This window comes from Lycorma delicatula, chromosome 2 (assembly GCF_047948215.1).
Source record: "Lycorma delicatula isolate Av1 chromosome 2, ASM4794821v1, whole genome shotgun sequence".
Taxonomy (NCBI): Eukaryota; Metazoa; Arthropoda; class Insecta; order Hemiptera; family Fulgoridae; genus Lycorma; species Lycorma delicatula.
This window is the reverse complement of record NC_134456.1, coordinates 85409786-85431529: the sequence shown is the minus strand read 5'-3', so window position 1 is coordinate 85431529 and position 21744 is coordinate 85409786. Positions and strand designations below refer to the sequence as shown.

Below are 21744 nucleotides of genomic sequence, written 5' to 3'. Positions count from 1 at the left end.
AACCATCTTGCTGGAAAATGAAGTCATTGAATAGGTGAGGCATAAGCCATAATTGTAACATATCTAGGTATATCATGCTGGTTACTGTCGTTTCCATAAAAAAGAACGGCCCATACATTGCCTCACGAGAGATCGCACAAAAAACGTTTACTTTCGGAGAATCCCGAATGTGTTCCACATAAGCGTGTGGGGTTTCAGTTCCCCAAACTCGCACCTTATGACGGTTTAGTTTGCTGCTAATATGGAAATTAGCTTCATCGCTGAAAATTATCTTGTTTAGAAAACCTTCATCTAACAACATCTTTTCCTGTAACTGTAAACAAAAATCCTGCCTACGTGTTTTATCTCCATCAGAGAAGACGCTGGATTAATTGAAGACGGTACGGTTTGCATAATAAACGTTTACGGAGAACTGTCCACACTGTTGTTTTCGGAATTCCTAATTCTCTGCTTGCAGCCGCAGTCGATTTTGACGGGCTGCGAATGAAACTTGCACGCACACGTCCGACATTGACTTCTGAGGTTGATGGACGACCAGTTGATTTTCGCTTGCACAAGCAACCAGTTACACTGAATTGTTTATACCGTGCACGAATTGAATTGTCACTTGGTAGCTCCTTGTGAAATTTCAACCGAAACGCACGTTGCACAGAAATTACCGACATTGACAAGTGAAATTCTAACACACAAAACGACTTCTCGCTTCCCGTGGCAGCCATTTTCTCTACTGTCGACGCCTAGCGAGCAAATGGTTTACTAACTGTCTAGTATGTATGGAAAAAAGTATTTAAAGTACTCTTTCGTACAGTACTTGTTTTATTCTTATGAGTGAAATAGTATTTTGTTAATGAATTTTCGAAACTCCGAAGAACATTATGAAACGCTCTGTATATTGATTTATTAATAATTATTAACCTCTAATTGTAAAAAAAACGTTTACATTAAATAATTCATGAATAACATAAAAAAATTATTAAAAAAAAAATAAGAAGTTAATGAAATAAAATTTTACGTACTTTTAATAATGTGTATATGTAATTGAATAGGCGTACAAGGAAGTCATGTGATGTTCACATCAGATTTCCAGATTTACATCTAAAAATTTAGATAATTGATTTTTCATGTACAGACAAGTTGAGACTCATTTGTAGAAGTCCAATCTTTATGTAACAATTCGGAAAACCGAATTCGTAATCCTGGAATTTATAGATAAATAAACCTAACGGAGCCTCATTTTGCCACAATAGATAAATAAAAATTTTGCTAAATATTTATTTTAGATTTTAATAATTTTATCCTGTGGCTTTTAAAATCATCGGTTCACCACACTAAAGAATAAGTTACGTTAAATGACTTAGCTTCATTAATCTTATTTGACAATATTTATCAGTAGGACTATAGCTTAAAATTTAAATATTTTATTTCTACTCGTTTCTGTTGGTTTGGGTAGTTTGTTTCTGGTTTTGTTTTGTTGTTTATTATGTACGTTCTAACACCGATAGAAATGTCATTTGTGACATTTACATCGGTGGCATCTTGACGGAGGCCACGTTGTTAACTGAGAGATGTTATTCAGTCTGTAGGTTCAGAAGATGACCTCCGGTAAAGTCCAATAGGGCTACGTACGGAGCGGGTGGCGTAGCGACCAAAATCGTCACATGGGGGAATCTTTCCCTTTGGAGTCAGGATGTCACTAATATCTTATGAAATAGACTGACATATTTAATGTAAAACATGTGAGTACATATAAATATTAGTGTTAAAATATAGAGGGCAATCCTTAAATAACTTTTCAAAAGCTAAAAGCAGAAAAATTAAATTTATAAAATGCATCTACCTTGAAACGATCTACGTTTTGGTATAAGACCATCCAAGAATTTAGAAAGTTGGACAATGGGGAAATTAGTAGGATTGTGAAAATAATTTTAAAGGGAATTGAAAAAACTAAACTTTTGGGCTACTTCAAGCCTAATAAAACTGAAAGCAATTTAAGAATTTTCACAGCTAATACTAAAAGAGGCCTACGGTATATCCCATTTAATAATTTCATACTGAAAAACAGAACGCTTTAAATACTAGATCGGATTTGAATACTAGACCGTGGATACCGGTGTTCTTTGGTGGTTGAGTATCAATTAACCATACATCTCAGGAATGGTCGACCTGAGACTGTACAAGACTACATTTCATTTACACTCATACATATCATCTTCATTCATCCTCTGAAGTAATACCTTAGTGTGGTTCCGGAGGCTAAACAGAAAAAGAGAGATCGCGTTGAGGTAGATGCATTTTCTAATTTTGTTTCACTGTAGAGCAGTTATTTAAGAAGTATTTTCTACTGCTTTTGAAAATAGCTGTTAAAAACATTAAATGGCCGCCGTTTTGATTAGGGTTCGTATTGCCCGAATCTTTTAATTCGGTTTTTTTAATGCTCCTAAAACGGGCCTATCATCCTAAGCACCCACGTAGGACATCTTATACAAAAAAATACATCGTTTTGAAGTAGCTGCATTTATTAAACATAATTTACCAACTTTTAACTGCTGAAAAATTATTTAAAGATTTACATAGATTATTATCATTCTATAACTAAATAAATATATATCAAAAAGTTCGTTAGAACTTTGCCGGTAAGAGTTCCCAGAACTGAACGGCACGGCGAAGTCAACGAACTATGTTTACAGTTCTAAACATGACCTAACCTAAAAGTGAAATAAAAATGGGAAAAACAATAAAAAAATAAGCATGAAAACATTATATTTCAGTTGAATTTGATTTGTCATAAAGAATACTTTCAAAAAATACCTCGAATTTTGTCAAAGTTTTTTCTTCCATTTGATGAACCACGGGACTTGAATATGTCACTTTTCCTCAAAAAGGTGGGTTTACGAATCTCGCCACTAGGTAACAGTACTTAACGGCGCCTCTGAATTTACGAATGATCTCATAAGAAACTTGATAGTGTACTTGAAATAATAAAAATTAAAAAAATATATATACTACAGCTTGTTTTAATACTAGATGCTCTTATGTAAATGAAAGTACTGAAGATGAAACAATGTTTTTATGTACTATTTAACTATGTGAGGACTTCAGCCCCTATTGTCGATGGACGAACTATTTCTGATCCTCGGTTGAGTTGTCAGTATTTTGGTGAATATTTTCAATCAGTATATCAGGACTTTCCTACGCAGACTACGTCTGGTGGCGCCTCAACCATCAGATTCTTGACATTCCGAATGTTTCATCTTCTGACGTATCCAGTGCTACAAGCATTCTTAACGCTAGATCGGCGGTCGGCTTGGATCGGATTCCTGCGTTTGTTATCAAAGGTTTAAATGAGATTGTTTCTCCTATGCTGGCTTCCCTGTTTAATTGGAGCTTGTCGTCTCCTTCCCTATGGAAACACGCAGTTGTTACTCCTATACCTAAGCCTAGTGTCCTTTCCCTGGATAATTTCAGGCCTATTTCTATCATCGGTACTTTTTCCAAAGTCTTCGAGAGGATTCTATTTGGACATATTTATGACCATGTTCTCCCGATGTTGTCGTCATTTCAGCATGGATTTATTAAAGGTCGTTCACCAGCTTCTAATTTGGCCGCCTTTTTGCAGGATTCAGTTAATACAATTGAGCATAGGGGTCAAGTAGATGTGATATATTTTGATTTTATCAAAGCTTTTGACAAGATGCCCCATCATTTGTTGTTAACAAAGACCAAGGGCTTCGGCTTCAGCGATCGTTTTAATGATTGGCTGTCCTCTTATCTTCGTGACAGGCGTTTTTCGGTTCGTTTTGGTAGACAGATGTTTGAGGAATCCTTCTTGGCTAAGTCTGGAGTGCCCCAAGGCTCTGTTTTGGGTCCCCTTCTTTTTATTATTTTTATAAATGATATCGGGGATCTTTTGACGTGCAATTTTAAGTTGTTTGCGGATGACGTCAAAATATATTGTCCGATCAGAAATAGTATGGATCACCTGTTGCTACAATTGAATATTAACAAGGTTGTTGAGTGGGCTGACCGCAATTGTATGCCCTTGAATTTTCGGAAGACCAAACATTTGACTTTGTCTCGTAAGACGTCGAGCTCTGTTTTCAGCTATAGGATTGGTACGCACGCTATTGTCGCTGAGACATTGGTTGAGGACCTCAGGATTTTATTTGACACGAAGTTGTATTTTCACGAATATGTTGCTCGGATTCTCAATAAAGCACGCCGGGACCTTGGTCTTGTCCTTTGGATTTGTGGACGGTTTAACAATATTTCCACTTGTAACAGCAGGTTACAAGTGGACAAGACCAACAATATTTCCATTTGTAACTCACGGTCACACCACTATTCCACACCATGGTCGAGTACTCGACCGTGGTGTGGAATAGTAGACGAGTTTTTGCCTCTGATCTGGTTGAGGGTGTTCAGAATAGGTGTTTGAACTGGATGCGTTTTAAGTTTGGGGATTGTTTTGTTGGCGCTAGTAGAGAGGATATGTTGAGGCAATTAGACCTTTCCAGGTTATCTGATAGAAGAACGTACTTTGACTTGGTTTTCTTTTATAAAGCTCTGCACAATAAACTTCCGACGCGTTACCATGTTGTCTTGCGGAACCAGGCCAGGTCAGTGAGGTCTTTTAGGCAATTTGTGACGCCGGTTGGTTCCACCGTGTCTCCGATTGAGCGGTGTACCAGTTTTGCAGTGGAGTTCCAGGATAAGCTAAGCTTTTGGGAAGATGAGGCAACCTTCATTAAAAATTTGAGAGGGTTATGTGGCGATGGGTTATTGTCCTTGGTGTAATGCTCACTTTCATGATTTTAGAATTATTGTTGTTTTTTTTAAGGATTATTGCTTATAACTTGTTTTATTTGGAATGTATTAGTAATATTGTGTTTTTGTAGTTGTATGTTTTCATCTATGTGTTTTTATTATCACTCCATAGCTACCGTTTTTAAAGTTCTAATTATTTTTTCTATTTGTCTGTATAATTGTTATTATTATTATTGTGTTTTGAATATTGTATTTTTAATTTATATGTGGGTTGTTGACTCGTGGCTGTTCTTTTGTGACTTTATGTGATCTTGTGCGGCATACAAAGGTTTTGTAACTGTTCTGTTGCACAAACAAAGCAAATAAAAAAATAAAAAATTATTATTATTGTTATTCTATAGGTAATTGAAAAAATGTTTGAAAAATACATGGTAAATTATTTAAATAATTACTTACTGTAAAATAATATATTATGTAAAAAACAATTTGGTTTTTAGAGAGGAAAGGGTGTTAGAGATTTGTCGGTTGAATTTGTGGAATTTATATAAAAATAAACGTTTGTCCCATATGCGTTCCTATATCATTCATTCGAATGCGATAAAACTTTGGTGACTAGTTGTGCGCACACCCGCGAACGTTTCTAAATTAATTTGGACGCGCTAGGTGGCGCTGAGGTCGAAATATTTCAAAAAATTGTATTTATAGTCTTATTTGGCTCATTTTCAAAATGTATGTTACTTACATGGAAGAAATACCTCTTCAAAAAATAGGCCCGCTAGATGGCACTAGGGTTGAGATATTAACCCACCGGGTTGGTCTAGTGATGAACGCTCTTCCCATATCGGCTGATTCGGAAGTCGAAAGTTCCAGCGTTCACGTCATAATAAAGTCAATTATTTTTACGGATTTGAATACTAGATCGTCGATGCCGGTGTTCTTTGGTGGTTGCTTTTCAATTAACTACTTATCTCAGGAATGGTCGAACTGAGACTGTACAAGACTACACTTCATTTACGCTCATACATATCATCCTCATTCATCCTCTAATACCTGAACGGTAATTCCCGGAGGCTAAACAGGAAAAAGAAAAGGAGGGGTTGAGATATTTGGAAAAATTTCATTTATGGTCCGATTTGCTCATATTCAAAATGTATATATTAGTTACCTGAAAAGAAATATTTTTACGAAAAATGGACCCGCTAGCTGGTGCTGGGGTAGAGATAGTTAGAAAAGTTGTATTTATCGACCGATTTGGCTCATATTCAGAATATATATTAGTTAAACGAAAAGAAAAATATTTGCAAAAACTTTACCCGCTAGGTGGCGTCGGTGTCGAGATATTTACGAAACAAATATACAAAGAGAATTTCTTTTTCTATATATATATAAAAGGCAATGTTCGTATGTGTGTCCGCTATAGACAAAAAAAACTGCTGGACCGATTTACGCGCGGGATTTTGCAAAATGGTCCGCGTTGTCCGGAGAAGGTTTAAAGCTATTGAAATCCTCGATCTTACCTGTAGAAAGAAAGTTAGTAGTATTTTGAACCGACTACTATGTTTAGAGAGTAATTTGAATTAAATCCGATAAGTAGTGTTGTTTTAAAAATTGGATTTATTTACATTCTGACTTTTAAAAAATGAAAAGTTAAATTTTGTGAAGTTCCGTAATGTTTTGTAACTTTCTTAATGTTCAGTATTAATTGTGGCATTTTGCAGCGATACTCTTTTCGTTAAAAAGTTAGTTTTCACCGATACTGTGTTTAGAGAGTGGTTTAAATTAAATCCGATAGGTAGTGCTGTTGTTTTACCAATTGGGTTTATTTACATTCTGACTTTTATAAAGTGAAAGGTTAAATTTTGTGAAGTTCCGTAATGTTCAGTTTTTAATGTTTTATCAAAGTTTCAATTGTGTTAATTTAATATTTATATATATATATATATATATATATATATATATATATATATATATATATATATAATCTATCAATATCGAAGCATTACCGGGTCTGCTAGTAAACTATAAATTAAATTCTAATTGTCACGTTCTTATGGTTTGTTGATTTGAGTAAAGCTTTTGACAGCCTCAGTCATAAAATCCTGCTTATCAGTTTAAAAAAATAGAAATTGTAAGTCATCTCCTTGACTGATTTCGAACTTATTTAAATGAAGAAAATTTTTTATTATAAGGTAGTAATTTTAGTGATCCCACAAATTTTAATTTTGGGGTGCCACAAGGAAGTTACCTAGGCCCGATTTTATTTCTAATTTATCTTAATGAAATTTTAAGCAATCTATCCCACAGTTTAGCTTTTATGTATATTGATGATAGTGTACATTTAGTTGCACGCAAAGACCTTCATGCAGTAGAATCTTTGCAGCATAATGACTTCAATAAATTTTTAATATGTTCTCATACCAACCGACTTGTTATACAAAAAAACTATGCTCGCACATTTCAAATCTGCTCATATTAAATCTAATTCCTTGCCCAAATTAATTGTGCACAATTGAAATCGTACCTTCAGACTCAGTATCAGTAATAATGAGCCGTTTACTTGTAATAGATTGACAATAACCGATGAGGTTAAATACCTGGGTGTGATAGTCGACAATAAATTGAAATAAGATTGTCGCTTAAATAAACTTTCTTGTAAAATTACAGATCATCTGAATAGATTTTAAAACCTAAAAAATGTTTTCCGACGTAAAATTCTTTTACTAATCTATAAAGCCCTAATGGAATCTTTAATAAGATTTGGTATGGAGGTATGGGGTTTGGCAGCCGATCCGGATTTAAAAATTACAACAAAACTTAAAAAATGTGATGTGGACACCTCATGACTTCCTTGTACGCCTATTAAATAACATTTACACTTTTTTTTCTAAAATGAAAAGTAAATAAAATTTTATTTCATTAAAAACTTCTGATGTTTTTTCATATCTTTTTTTTGTTATTATTGAATTCATCGCAATTTTACTTTTTTTTTACAATCAGAGGTAATAATTATGAATAAATCAATATATTTAAATTAAAAAAATAAATTTAAAAAAAATCCCTTTCGGCACACCGGAAGGCAGAGATAGATTTCACCGGTGCTAAATAGGAGATAAAAAAGATTTCCACCTTAAAGTTAAGAAAAACTTCAAATTTATCCAATACAAGAATGGTTGCATGTGATAAAAAGTTTCACATGTTTAGCATGTGACAAGCCCGATCTTACAATTTTAGCAACATTTTCGACATCCCACGCCGTAAGGGTTGGTCATATCAAAAATTGTTTTAGACAAAGGTTTTAGGTAATTTTTAGAGGACTAACGACCACTTTAAACCGATTCGATACTGTGCCAATTAAGAGAGGTATGATTATTTTTGTCTTCGAAACCCTATTTATTCTAGCCCCTGAGCCAATGGTTGGTGACATCAAAAGACTTTACTTAAATAAGTATTAGGCCCTTACCTAAAGAATAGTACGAACTTTAAACGAGTTTGGTATTTTAGTTAATAAAAAAGTTATAGCGATATTTTGTTTTTTCCGAAAAAGTCCTCCCCATTTTCACCCTCCATGGTCCGATTTTACTCAATAACGAACTCGACCGAGATTTTGAGACGCGTTATTTTTAAGGAACAATTTGAAAGTAATTGAAGCAAAATTACAGCAGTTATCGTGTCCACAAGAAAGTGATTATATATATATATATATATACAAACTTTTGAGCTAACGGTCGTTTTGGGGTCTGGGGGATGTGAAACGCGAAGATATGTGGAAGTTTTCCGGTAATAGAGTCATGGTACCCATTACAATAGGTAGCTTTCTTATGAATTCTGAAGTCTGATTCGAACTGATGTGCCTTCCTCTAATATCCAAACACGTCATTAATTAAAATTTTATTTGGCTATAACTCCGGAACCATTGAAAATAATTATCACTTATGAATATCATTGAAAAACTCTCAATGAGGACTTATTACTACTGCAGTTAAGAATAAGACCAAAATCCAAGTTGGTTGTAATTTGGGCTTTTTGGACCGTTTGGTTCAGTCAATTGCAATCAGAAGGGGGAGGTGCACAACTAGATGCTAAAACAGTCCTAAATCCAAAATTTCAATATCCTACGGCCAATCGTTTTTGAGTTATGCGAGATACATACGTACCTACGGACAGACGTCACACCGAAACTAGTCAAAATGGATTCAAGGATGGTCAAAATGGATATTTCCGTTGAAATCTGGAAACCTAAATTTTTCGCGATCACAATACTTCCTTTACTTCGTACAAGGAAGTAAAAAAAGCGCTTAAAGTGGTTTCAGGCTTTTTGTCAAACGACCCAAATTTAAATCATTATAAACATTGTAATTCGTTGACTTCTCTAAGTTACTATTATTTCTCCGTTTGTAAATTATTTTTCCAAAACAATAAATACCTAGTAAAACACAATGTTCCCCTTTATTTGTGATATAAATGAATGTATATGGTACCAAACTACTTTAATCTATATGGTATGAAGAATTTAAAAATCCAAATTCCAACTATTTGCACACAAACAGATTGCCTGCACATATTTTAGAAATAGATAAAAAGAGAATATTCAAAAAGGAAGTTTTAATAATTTATTAGCGAGAACTTCTAAATAGCTATTTTTCCTTTTATTATTATTTTTTTCTGAACTATGTATTAATTTTGTATATATGTTACGTAATATATAAATAAAATAATAAATTATTATTATTATGTCTATGTTTAAACCAGTAAGCACTGGTAGAAATAAGAATGACAATAGAGATAAGAATGAGCCAGAAAGACATAACACTGACGATTATGGTTCTACTGATGGGATTTGAGCGAGAGAGGTCATACTAATGCTGGATGGTATACGTTAACAGTGATCACCCAGATCCGGGTAATGATGTTGTAGGCTGGTTGGTTCTCGGCGGAACTTCTTTGCCTCAAGCCATCAGACAACCAGAAGGAAAGCGTTATTTTTAACAATATTTGGCCCTGCTGTCGGAGCTGCAGAAATTGAGAGATTGGTGAATGATTCAACTCAAATTACCGACAATGAATGCACCAAACCTCCTACTAAACACGAGGGAGTTAATTTCATTTTGAGCAACCGCACGATTAGTACGACTGTGATATTAATCCCAAAGTGTGGCCAAAAGATATTTTGGTGCTTCGGTTTTACGGGAGACTAAGATCAGAATGGATTTTTAAAGATAAAGGTGCTGCGGTCGATCTGACGGCTATTCCTGAGATAACTGATAGAAATTCAGATGAGTCCGGCAGAAGGTCTAAAATGACATTTTATTGAATCATAATGACTGGGTTAATGCTGTTATATCAAAATGTTTGAGGGATTGAGAACTAAATCGGACGAGATTATTGCATCACTGGCGAGTTCTGACTTCAGTATTGTTGTCCTTACTGAGATGTGGCTTGATGATATTCAATGTGATGTGGATTTCTTCCCTGGATCATTTAAAGTCCATCGGTATGGTAGAAATTACGCTGCTTCGGATTGTGAGCGGGGTGGTGAATAGCCGTTATGAGTAACCTTGAACTTACGCCCGAGATTGTTGTTTGGATTGATTTTCTAAGATCTGGAATGAAAGGTCTTCTAGTCAGTGTCCATTATTTCTCTCCAGCTGTTCATCCTGCTGTGTTCCAACAGTATTCTGACTCCACTCAACATGTTGCAATAGTATTCTTGCAGTAGCTTCACTCCCTCCGTCATGACATCATTGTTCTTCATTGCCGTTATATTAATATGCAACTTTTCAAAAGAGAGAAGAAACTAGAAATAATACTGGTATAAAACGATTCACTGTGCGGAATACGATGATTTTGAATTCTGAATATGTATTTAGTTACTCTTTATTCATTTTAATATACTTGAATTTAACTTTTTTTTTACCTCCGGGACCACCGTTAGGTATTGCTTCAGAGGATGAGATGGATGACAAGAAGCGTGTGAAAATGCTATGCCTGACCGGGATTCGAATCCGGGACCTTCGGATGAAAGGCCGAGACACTACCACTCGCGCCACGGAGGCCAGCTATTATACTTACCTGATTAATATTCAAAATATATCTTTTTATACTTATAATATATATAAGCAGTGGCGGTTTGTAGCTAAAATTAGTAAGGGTGCTGCTCCAGAAACTTTTTTTCTGGGTCTTTTTAAGGCCAGTCTTTTGTAAAATAAAAGAACCGAAAAAATCAAATAGAATAGCTGGAACGGGACAATATTCTAATTTTACACTTTATCATATTCAAGAACATGTTACAAGGTTTTTAAGCACATTGTGCTTAAAAACCGTATTCGGTTTAACATAATAAATAATAAAATGTCAATACAGATAATATTTTTTAATATTATTAGATAACTTAATAAAATGTCCGCTTAAAAACACTATAGTTCAACGATGGTTAATTTAAATTTCTATATACACTGAAACAAATACACAATTAGTTTTTACTAATTACCTTCTCTTTCGCCCTTCCAGCGTGTTTTTGGACAGATTTGGCGATCAAAGAGCGCTCTCTCTCCGCCATCTTCTGATCGCTACTGAAAAAACAACTAAACCGCTTTCATATTCCCTCCACTGACTAAACTAGAAAAGGGAACGGACAAGGAACATTCCGTACACACTCGGAGTAAAAGAGAAAACTACCTTCCACCAGCATGCCAGGCTTGGAACTGCGGTAGCGACAATTGTCTCGCTCCCTCGCAGCCTTGCGTGCAGCTTCCTATGTGCGCATGCGCACAACAGCCAAACACCACGCCGCTGGAGCTGTGAAGCGCACAGTTCCATAAAAAATTTTTGTACCTTTTTCATAAACTGAGGGATTAAGTTTTATATATATATATATATTCGTGGTGTGTGAGAAAAGTAATGAGATTGGTAACACTGCGAGCAATCTCACGACGCTGTGTCTACAGGTCTGTGTTAGAACGGTTTCTTCATCCCTTCCACATGCTCAGTACGAGTTTCAACTCCGTTCAGCCACATATTGTTTTTGACAGCGCCATCAGTGAAGTTGTATTTTTGTTGTGTGTTACGAAAATGTAGCATCGGAATTTAGAAAAACGTTGTTCAATCAAGTTTTATGTTAAACTTGTTGTGGAATCAGCGAGTGCGACCTTTGAAAAGTTGAAACAGGCCTATGGGAAACATTGCTTAACAAGAGCATAAGTTTTCCGCTGGCACAAATCATTTTTGGAAGGCCGAGAACACGTTGAAGATCACCCTCGCTCAGGGAGACCTTTAACTTCAAAATCTGACGAAAACGTTGAGCGTGTGAGGGTTCTTGTGAGATCAGACCGTCGTTTAACAAGGATTATGATGAGTGAACATTTAAATTTAGACGCTTTCACCGTGCATCAAATTTTGAGAGACGATTTGGACATGCGAAAGAAAGGTTTGTGCGAAATTGGTGCCGAAAAACCTCACAACGGAACAGAGGGACAATCGAAGAAACGTGTGCGTTGATCATCTTGAGAGGATTGACAGTGACCAAGAATTCTTCAATCGTGCGATCACAGTTGATGAATCCTGGATATTTGAGTACGATCCTGAAACAAAGCGGCAAAGCGAAGTGTGGCACACTCCATCATCTCCTCTACCGAAAAACTATCGAATGTACAATTCAAAAATCAAAACCATGCTAATTTGTTTTTTGACAGTGGGGTATCGTGCATAAAGAATTTGTTCCTACAGGACAAACTGTGAACTAAGTGTTTTACAAAGGTGTCCTTGAAAGGCTCAGGCGAGTGATTCGCGTGAGACCAGACATTGCAGACAAGTGGATGCTTCATCACAATGCCCCGTATCACACGGCCATTTCCATCCATTTTTCATTTTTGAGGTCAATTTTTGAGCTCAAAACGCATTCCTGCGGTTCCTCAACCCCCCCCCCCTTATTCACCTGATTTGAGTCCTTGTGACTTTCCTTTTCCCGAAATTGAAACATGTCTGAAAAGGTCATTTTGGAACTCTGGAGAACATTCAAAAGACTGTGACCGATCAGTTAAAAGCCCTACCAGTTGAAGCCTTCCAGCGCTGCTACCAGGAGTGGGAACAGCAACTCCGAAGGTGTATAGCTGCCCAAGGGAACTACTTTGAAGGGGATAATATTGTTGTTTGAAAAAAATAAAATCTTTGGTAAGTAAAAAGTCAGTCTCATTACTTTTCTCACACACCTCGTATATATATATATATATATATAATAAGTATAAAGAAATGATTAAAGAAAAAATTTGATGTAAACAACTCATGACCTCTTTGTACGCCTATTAAATGACATTTACACATTTTTTTTTAAATGAAAAGTACATGAAATTTTATTTCATTAAAACTTTCCGATTTTTTTTTATTTTATTTTTTTTTTATTATGAATCATTATTCATCGTAAACATATTTTTACAATCAGAGGTTAATAATTATTAATAAATCAACATAATAATATAATTATTTAAGTCAATATAATTAAATTATTAAAAAAAAGGAGATGAAGTCTGATTCGAACCGATGTACCTTCCTCTTAGATCCAAATATTTAATGAAGTAAAATTTGGCTATAACTCTGGAACTAGTGAAAATAAGTACCACTTATGATATATAGTTTAAAAGCTCTTTATGAGGACTTATTACCAGTGGACAAAATGTCCAAAATCCTTTTTTTTTTTGGAGTTTGAGCTTTTTCAGACATTTTTGGTCCAGTCGATTGCAATCAAAATGGGAGGTGCACAGCTAGATGATACAATTCTAAATCCAAAATTTCAGCATCCCACGGCTAATTGTTTTTGAGTTAGGCGAGATACATACGTACATACATACATACGTACGTACAGACGTTACGCCGAAACTACTCATAATAGATTCAGGGATAGTCAAAATGGATATTTTCGTTGAAATCTGGAAACCGAAATTTTTCGCGATCATAGTATTTCCTTTACTTCGTGCAAGGAAGTAAAAAGGACTCATTATATTAAATGTTATCAATAATAACAAGTGGAAATAGAGAGAGTGCTGCAGTTCCACAGTGCCTATACGTGTGCCGCCACTGCATATATGTTCTTTGATAAAGTAGCAAATTTTTGAAAAGAAACTTTCGATACAATCCTCTTTGTTATTTTTTTTAATGCCGAATTAAATTTTGTGATTATTTTGGTTGTTTGATGTCCGCAGGGATTTCTTTGAAAGTTTAAGGGGCGATAAAAAGAAAAACCTAAGAAAACTTTCTTTGTTTGGTTTGGGTTTGTTTGTTTTGTTGCTGAATGTTCGCATCTCTTAAGCAGTGCAAATGTAGTTTTTTCGGTGCCTGCCCCTTTTTATATAAAATGTTTCTAGAATCTTGTAGAAGTACAAATATCGAAAGGATAAGAGGTTCCGTTACCTGAGTGGAACATATTCAACAATATAAAGAGAATAGATTTTTTCCAACCGGGGAAGAATTTTATTATCTAAGTATACATTTTAAATGAATGTTACAGATTTCTTGTAAAACATAACGGTAACTCATATATATATATATATATATATATATATATATATATATATATAACTGCTTTTTCTTCATAGGGAATCTTTTGAGCCGTTTTTGCCTTGTAAATAAATAAATAAATTATTATTTCTTTTTTTTTTTTTAGGTTTTAAGGGGCATCGACTACTTTGGTCATTAGCCCCATCCCACTTCAAAAAAATAAAAAAAAAGGTTCAGTAATTAATTTTCATAAATCGAAAATGTTCAAAATTTCACATTCTTCTATAATTTCAAATCCAACAAATTACCCCCTAGGCTTTCCTTTCGGCCATCCTTTCTTGCGTTTTTCCATTCTGCGAACGGCCTCAACTTCCGATGACAGTGTGTCTGAGGCTTTGGACATGGCATCGTCTTCTCTTTCTGATGCCAATGACGCCGGCTTACATCAGGTGATGAAAGCTTCAATGGTGCTGTGAGCATTGTTGCAAATGAATCTAACAAGCGATGCTCTTTCGGCGGCTGATGAACTTGATTCAATGTCTAAGGCTGTGCTTGGGCCGGCTGATACAGATGCTCTCGCCACAGTTGTTCTCTGAGCTTTTGGGGCCTCTGTGCGTACAGTTTTATTATCGTCTGTGTCTGGTGCTTTTTCAATAGTTACTTGCACCTCCATTTTGGTTGACTCAGATTTTTCCTGTGCTCTTGTCACAGTATCCTTAGCTATCTGACTCGTCGTCGGAGTGATTTTTTGGTCTTTGTCAGATAAATCAAGACTTTTCTTCATTACGTCTATTGATGGCATTATAATCGAAGATTTTGCCGGTTTTTTAAACTGCGCTGGTACGGGTCTTATGTCAACGACGTCAGTCCGGGAATGAGCCTTCTCATGTTTACTTTGTTGTGTCTGATGAGTCGACTCGATCTTGAAATCAATGATTCTTTCTATCATTGTCGCGAGACTTGGTGCCATCGTATTAAGCAACTGCTCCACGTTGATTTTATATGTGGGGGGAGCAGCAGCTGCTTCTGCGTATGTAGTCGATGGTTTAGGTGTACGTAGATTGACAATCTTCTTCGCTTCAGGGTAGCTAACTTTTTGACGCATTTTAACTTCCTGAATGGCTGTTTCTGATTTGTATACTGTGCAGTTCCTAGATCGACAGTTATGGCGCCCTTTACAATTAATGCGGACTGGATGGTCTTTACATGGATCACCCTCATGTATCTTCATTCCGCATATGCAAATTTCCTGCGCTTCACATCTAGCTGCAGTGTGTCCAAAACGTTGATACTTAAAACATCTCATTGGCTGCGGAATAAATGCCCGTACATCAAGCCGATGGATGCCAGCTCGTACCTTTTCAGGAAGATTTGGCCTATTGAATGTCAAAATATGCGAGGCCGAAGGAAGAATCTCACCATTTCGTCTCATAGTAAGTCTGCGACAATGTGTCACTCTCTGACTAGACATTTCCTGCACTATTTCTTCTTCAGTGCAGTTAAGAAGATCACGGCAAACAAAACTCCTCTGGATGTATTAAGTGTACTATGTGGTTGAACAGTAACCGCAAATTCACCGATCTTCTTCAACGCCTGGACTTTCTGGCTTTGCATGTCGTTGATAGTTTCGACATGTAATCCATTAAACGTCTTACGGATTTCCTTGACAGGACCACCAGCACAATTAGTAATCTCTCTAGCAATTAAGAATGGACTTACCTTTAGGAAGTTACCATTCTCTTTCGTAATGACCAAAAATCTTGGTTTGGGAACATTCTTTCCAAACAAAGCTCTTCTTAAATCTTTACTGATTTTATCAGCATCTTTTCTCATCTTATCACTCTCCTTACTTTTTTCCTCTTCGCTTGTGGCGAATCGGCGGTTTCTAAACGAGGGTGTTTACGTGCACCCTCTGCCACGTTAGTTTGTTCAGGAATATTCATGAACATTTATCCCTTCTGTAGCAAGGCTAGCCGCCGGGGTACACCCCCACTCCAGGGCTACTAACCTTGGAGGTCCCATCCGGTACTCCGGTGGAACCGGCATATGTCCTGGCAGAGAGCGAATGCGCAGTCTCTACACTGACTCCAGGCTCCTACTCACCGAAGCTTTCAGAGCTCCCATGCACCGACATACATGGGCACCATTGCTACATGTTGCCATCGCAGGGGGCATGTGGACAACGGAAGGATCTCCGTTACACCTGCAATAACATTGACCCTGGCCGCCACATCGCCAGCTCTAAGTTTGATATGTGTCCACTTCCTAATCAATAAATTGTTCATATACTGCAGGTAGCCGAAAAATCCAATCCTTGTGAGAACCTGAAGGTGGAAACAGGTCAAAAGAAAAAGCATATCCGAGGAATTTACTCGGAGCCCCGTTAGCCAGCTATATGTATTGTACATAAGTACAGCTGTTACCGCCCTGGACGTGGAACGTAGATGTTGTGTTCCGGACGTGGGGATTACCTACCTCAGGGCATTATTATTATTATTATTATTACCACTACTATCTATATGTATAACTAAACTCATATTAATCAATGAGAAAGGTTTAATGTAGGGTAATTTAATTTATTAATTTTCTTTTATTTGCAGATGGGTGAGAAAAGTTGGTGTAAAGATGAGAAAAAAGGAAGATATAATGAACGGTAGAAGAACCAAAAGATTTGCAAGAGTAAGTGCAAAGTTAACGTTATTACGTTTATATTTTTAGCCGAGAAGCTAATTAATTAAATTCTTTCTTAAAAATAATATTAATCGTAGATTGTTTCCACTATAAAGTTTGTTAAATTCTAATTTATGGACAAGTATAACAACTCAGTAGTTTGTCGTTATAGCAAAAGTTATTTTAAAATCTTTCAACAAATTTTTCGGAGCCCGAGTAACCTAAGACAAATGAATCTATATATACAAAAATGTTAAGTTCGTTTGTGTACGGCTTCAAAAACTCAAAATGTTCTGCACCGATTGAGCTCAAATTTTAGCACGATATACAACCCGCATCAAAGATTGTTTTTATCTATTTTTCTCATCAGTCACATACCCACGACCGCGAGAAAACAGTTTTTTTAACGGTCAGCTGTGTACCAGTGACCGCGCCATCTGAGGGGAACACTCGCCATACTAGCTAACGACAACCACAGTCACATGTGAAACAATACCTGTTCCCAATTACATTGTTTATTGAAAAAAAAAAAAACGTATCCACTTGCATCTGATTCAGATTATTATACAATCTTAATTAAATATTCACTTTAATCGAGGTACTTTTGTGTGATCGTGTCGTGATTGAGCTGCGCCTTTCGCCAAGCTCTGAATTTATTAGAAAACGACCAACAGTGGGATATATGTATTAATGACGCGTGCAACACTGCACATCTAAACCAAATTCGCGCATTATTCGCAATTATATTGACCTCTTGCTTCCCTTCATCTCCCACAGAGTTATGGGAAAGATATCGATCGCATATGGCTGAGGAGATTTTGGATAGAGTACGCCTAGAAAATACCAATATGACCATGGAATTTACAGAAGGCATTTACAACGAAGGATTGATAAATATTGAAAACAAGTGCTTAGCTATTGCAAATAAAGTTCTTAGTCAATTGGGAATGCCAGCACCCACCCGAGCTACGATTGCTTCATTTGATGTGGATTTACGCCGTGAACAGAGTTACAACATTGGTGATCTTCAATCATATGTCCAATCAAACATTTCCAAATTAACGCGTGAACAGAAAGGCATTTATAATCGCATAATGCAAATGATAAATGACGGAGTTGGGGGGACCTTCTTCTTGGATGCGCCAGGAGGAACTAGGAAAACATTCCTCATTAGATTGATTCTAGCAACGGTTCGATCAAAAAATGACAATTATCCTGTTGCGGAATATTAATCAGTCAAAACTCTGCAACGGCACGCGACTTGCAGTTAAGAAATTGATGAATAACGCAATGGAAGCAACGATTTTAACGGGGCCTTTCAAAGGTGAAGATGTCCTCATTCCTCGAATACCCATGATCCCGACCGATACACCATTTCAATTTAAAAGATTGCAATTCCCAATTCGATTGGCATTTGCAATCACAATCAATATCAATAAAGCTCAAGGTTAATCTTTAGAATTGTGTGGTTTAGATTTAGATGCGGATTGCTTCTCACGTGGACAACTATATGTGCGTGTTCCCGAGTCGGCAAACCAGATAACCTTTATATCTACGCAGACAGTGGAAAAACAAAAAAATATTGTATATCCACAAGTATTGCAAAATTAAACCTCTATGAAACGTATGCTTTGTTTTGTTTCTCATTTCTCATCCATGCAACCACAATGTGCCACAGCGAAGCGTGGCGGGTAGAGCTAGTAATATATAAATGTATGTAGAATCCTTCTTCGTAGCATGCATAAATGCGTAAGTAATTGTTCGAGCATTTAATTTATACCGGAAGATAAATATCACAAAACTCATTATTGGAAAAATTTATGTATTTACACACCAACATTAAATGTCATTAAAAGGAAAGGCGCTGATGCCCATATAAATATAGCGTTGTCAAATCATCATAAAATGATCGATTACTTTCCTAGTGACCGGCCTTGTCACAAGATAGAAAACTGTCATCTGCATTGCAGATAGGTACATAGTCTGTACAATTGTCCTTCGAAAAGAAATAAATAACGAAATACTTTTACTTCATACTGGCCGAAAAATATGATCTGCCAAGTCCGGTCTCTCATCAGTTCAATCATTCATTACATATTTATTATTTATGTATGCATATGTTCGTCTCGTTTACACTTAGTAAGAATAAATCTGGAATGCAAATAATGTTTTCGTACTATCTCATTTTCGTGTCGTCTGATGATTTGTCAAGGCTGAGTAAAAGAACCTTTACATAACCTTTTAAAAGTGAAAAAGAAAAAAAATATAAAATTAACAGATCTGTTATCTCAAAACAATTTATTTTTATTTGCTTTTTTAACTCATAATGTTTTTTTTTTTCATGTTTGAAATCCATCATTTAAAAATAAAATAAATAACGTATTATGATGAAAAAAATTGTTACAATACAAAAAAATCATAAAAATTTATAAATCGATTAGTATAATTTCAATTTCAAATACGTAAATCCATTTCATACAATTAACACGTGATCGCAACGTAATCTTAAAAATTATTCGTACTTCAGCTTGGTTTATTAATTCTATTGGAGTGTTTTAGATCTGTAGAATATATATATATATATATATATATAGTGAGAAAATAAATAAAATTTCATGGAATTATATCTAATACTTCAATCCAATATAAAATAAACGATTCCAACTTGTCAGCAATCCAGGTAACGAGTTGTCTGGTTGTTATTATCCCTTATTCCTTAAAATTCTATAAAAATTAATAGATTTTTTTTTAAATTAAATTCTAATGAAATATAAATCACGATTATAACTATATATTATCACTTAATTTAAATTTATAATAAATCATTCCACAAGATACCAAATCACTATCAATAATATAAACTATCAGTTCAATTATTAGTAATTAAATCTAAATTTAATTTAGTAATTAAATTCATTGATATATGAGGAACTTGTTTATGCAATTAAAAAAACTAATAGGAAAGGAACTGGAATCGATGGAAATTATATGAAGATACTTGGGTTGCTATTAAAAAGAGAAATGGCTTGGCCATATGAATTCTAACTAATAAGTGTGTAAAATAGGGATGTTGTCTGCCTCCAATTCTTTTTAATATATATATATATATATATATATATATATATACAGACAGGATACTTCTGGATTTGAAAGTAACGATAAATTCTGTGATAAAAATGTATAAGTACCGAATGATCTTTTTCTTGTATGCAAATGATAATATTCTGGGGGATGACAATGAAAATAATCTAAAAAGATCTATTTTTAAGTTGCAGTAGACTTGTGCTGATGATGGAATGAAAATAGTAGCTGATAAGACAATAGCCTTTTTGGCCTTTTTGGCCTGTTAGATCTACGATAGTAATAAATGACGTCTTTCTTGAACAAGTATCGAATTTTAATTATTTTGGTGGTGACGTGTCCTATTTGAAAGATAATATTGTGGTAACAAATTTTAGATCAATATGTGGTGTTATAGATGAAACGTTAAAAAATCAAACAAGAAGGGTAGCGAGAATGAAGTTTTATAAAACAACGGACATACCTATCTTGAAATATGGAAGTAAGCGTGGGTGGCAGCGGTACGGGAAAGATCTTTCATGCAGGCTGCTGAAATGAAGTTTTTGAGTGCGACGGTTGGTTATACGAGATTGATAGAACAGTGAGGATGTACGGCAAGAGTTACAAGTGATCCCATATTATATACTTTTTAACCTCCGGGACCACCGTTAGGTATTGCTTTAGAGGACGAGATGAATGGTTTGTAGCGTGTGTGAGAATGTCATACCTGACCGGGATTCGAATCCAGGACCTCCGGATGAAAGGCCGAGACGCTACCACTCGCACCAGAGAGGCCGGCCCATATTATATACTTAATTCTACCCAACTATTTATATGTATTATGTACTATCTATATGTATTTGTATGTGTGTCTGTCTGTGCATCCCCCTTAGCGTAACATCGGAACGTACCAATTCCTAGCGAAAAATGCCGATTCGTTAGGACATGTCTCGCGGTGGTCAGGTGTATACTTGTTATATTATTATATATCGATATACTGTGTATATATATATATATATATATATATATATATATATATATATATGTATATATATATATATATATTGAAGTTTGGGAAAATTTAGTACGTTTTAACAGATTCGAATTTTTGTACGAAAATCGCAACCATCTTGAAAACGGTTGGTCTTAGCTCTCTAAAAACGTTTTTCGACCCCCTGCAACAACACTACATCCGGTTCCAATGGTATTCGTCGGATGATATTTTAAAGTGACTCCGGGGCGCCGTTTGTAGATTGAAGAGGGGGTGCAATGGGGTGCAACCGTAATATCTCAGCAACCGCTCGTCTGATTTTCACGATTCAAACGGCGCAGGTCGAGCGCTAACTGTTTAACGTATCGAGTACATTCTTGATTGACCAGATCTTGATAATCCGGAAATTAGATCGTTTAGCCCTATGTTTTAATTGCACTCACCCACCGTAAAACTTACCGATCCGATCTTTCACTGAATACGCTCAAACCTGTGCGCTAGCGTAGTTGTAAAATATATAATTATGAAGCCTAAATTGTAGAAAATAGAAAATATATAAAAAAATACTATTTAAAAACCACTCTTATATTAAATGCACTAAAAAGTAGAAAATAAAAAATATGTAAAAAACGTTTTTAAAACACCACTCTTAAATTAAACGCACTAAAAGATAAAAAATAATTTTAGAACGGTATCTCAGATACCTCAGATAGCTTGATTTGACAACAAGCTTTGATGGTAATATTTAAGATTATGTGAAAGTCATAGCTTCA

At 35.4% G+C, this 21744-nt stretch overlaps 1 protein-coding gene across 6 annotated transcripts in view; it reads left to right on the top strand.

Annotated features, from left to right (window-relative positions):
* LOC142318974 (facilitated trehalose transporter Tret1-like) overlaps nucleotides 1-21744 on the top strand; it is a 240098-nt gene that overhangs the window by 163022 nt on the left and 55332 nt on the right. For 5 of the 6 annotated variants that reach the window (XM_075355704.1, XM_075355703.1, XM_075355706.1 and 2 more), the window contains exon 2: nucleotides 16851-16929. The exons of the other annotated variant lie outside the window; for it this stretch is intronic. In XM_075355704.1, the coding sequence (XP_075211819.1) occupies nucleotides 16876-16929 (54 nt within the window). In that variant the 5' untranslated portion in view covers nucleotides 16851-16875. The remainder of the gene's footprint in view (nucleotides 1-16850; nucleotides 16930-21744) is intronic. 6 annotated transcript variants of the gene reach the window in all.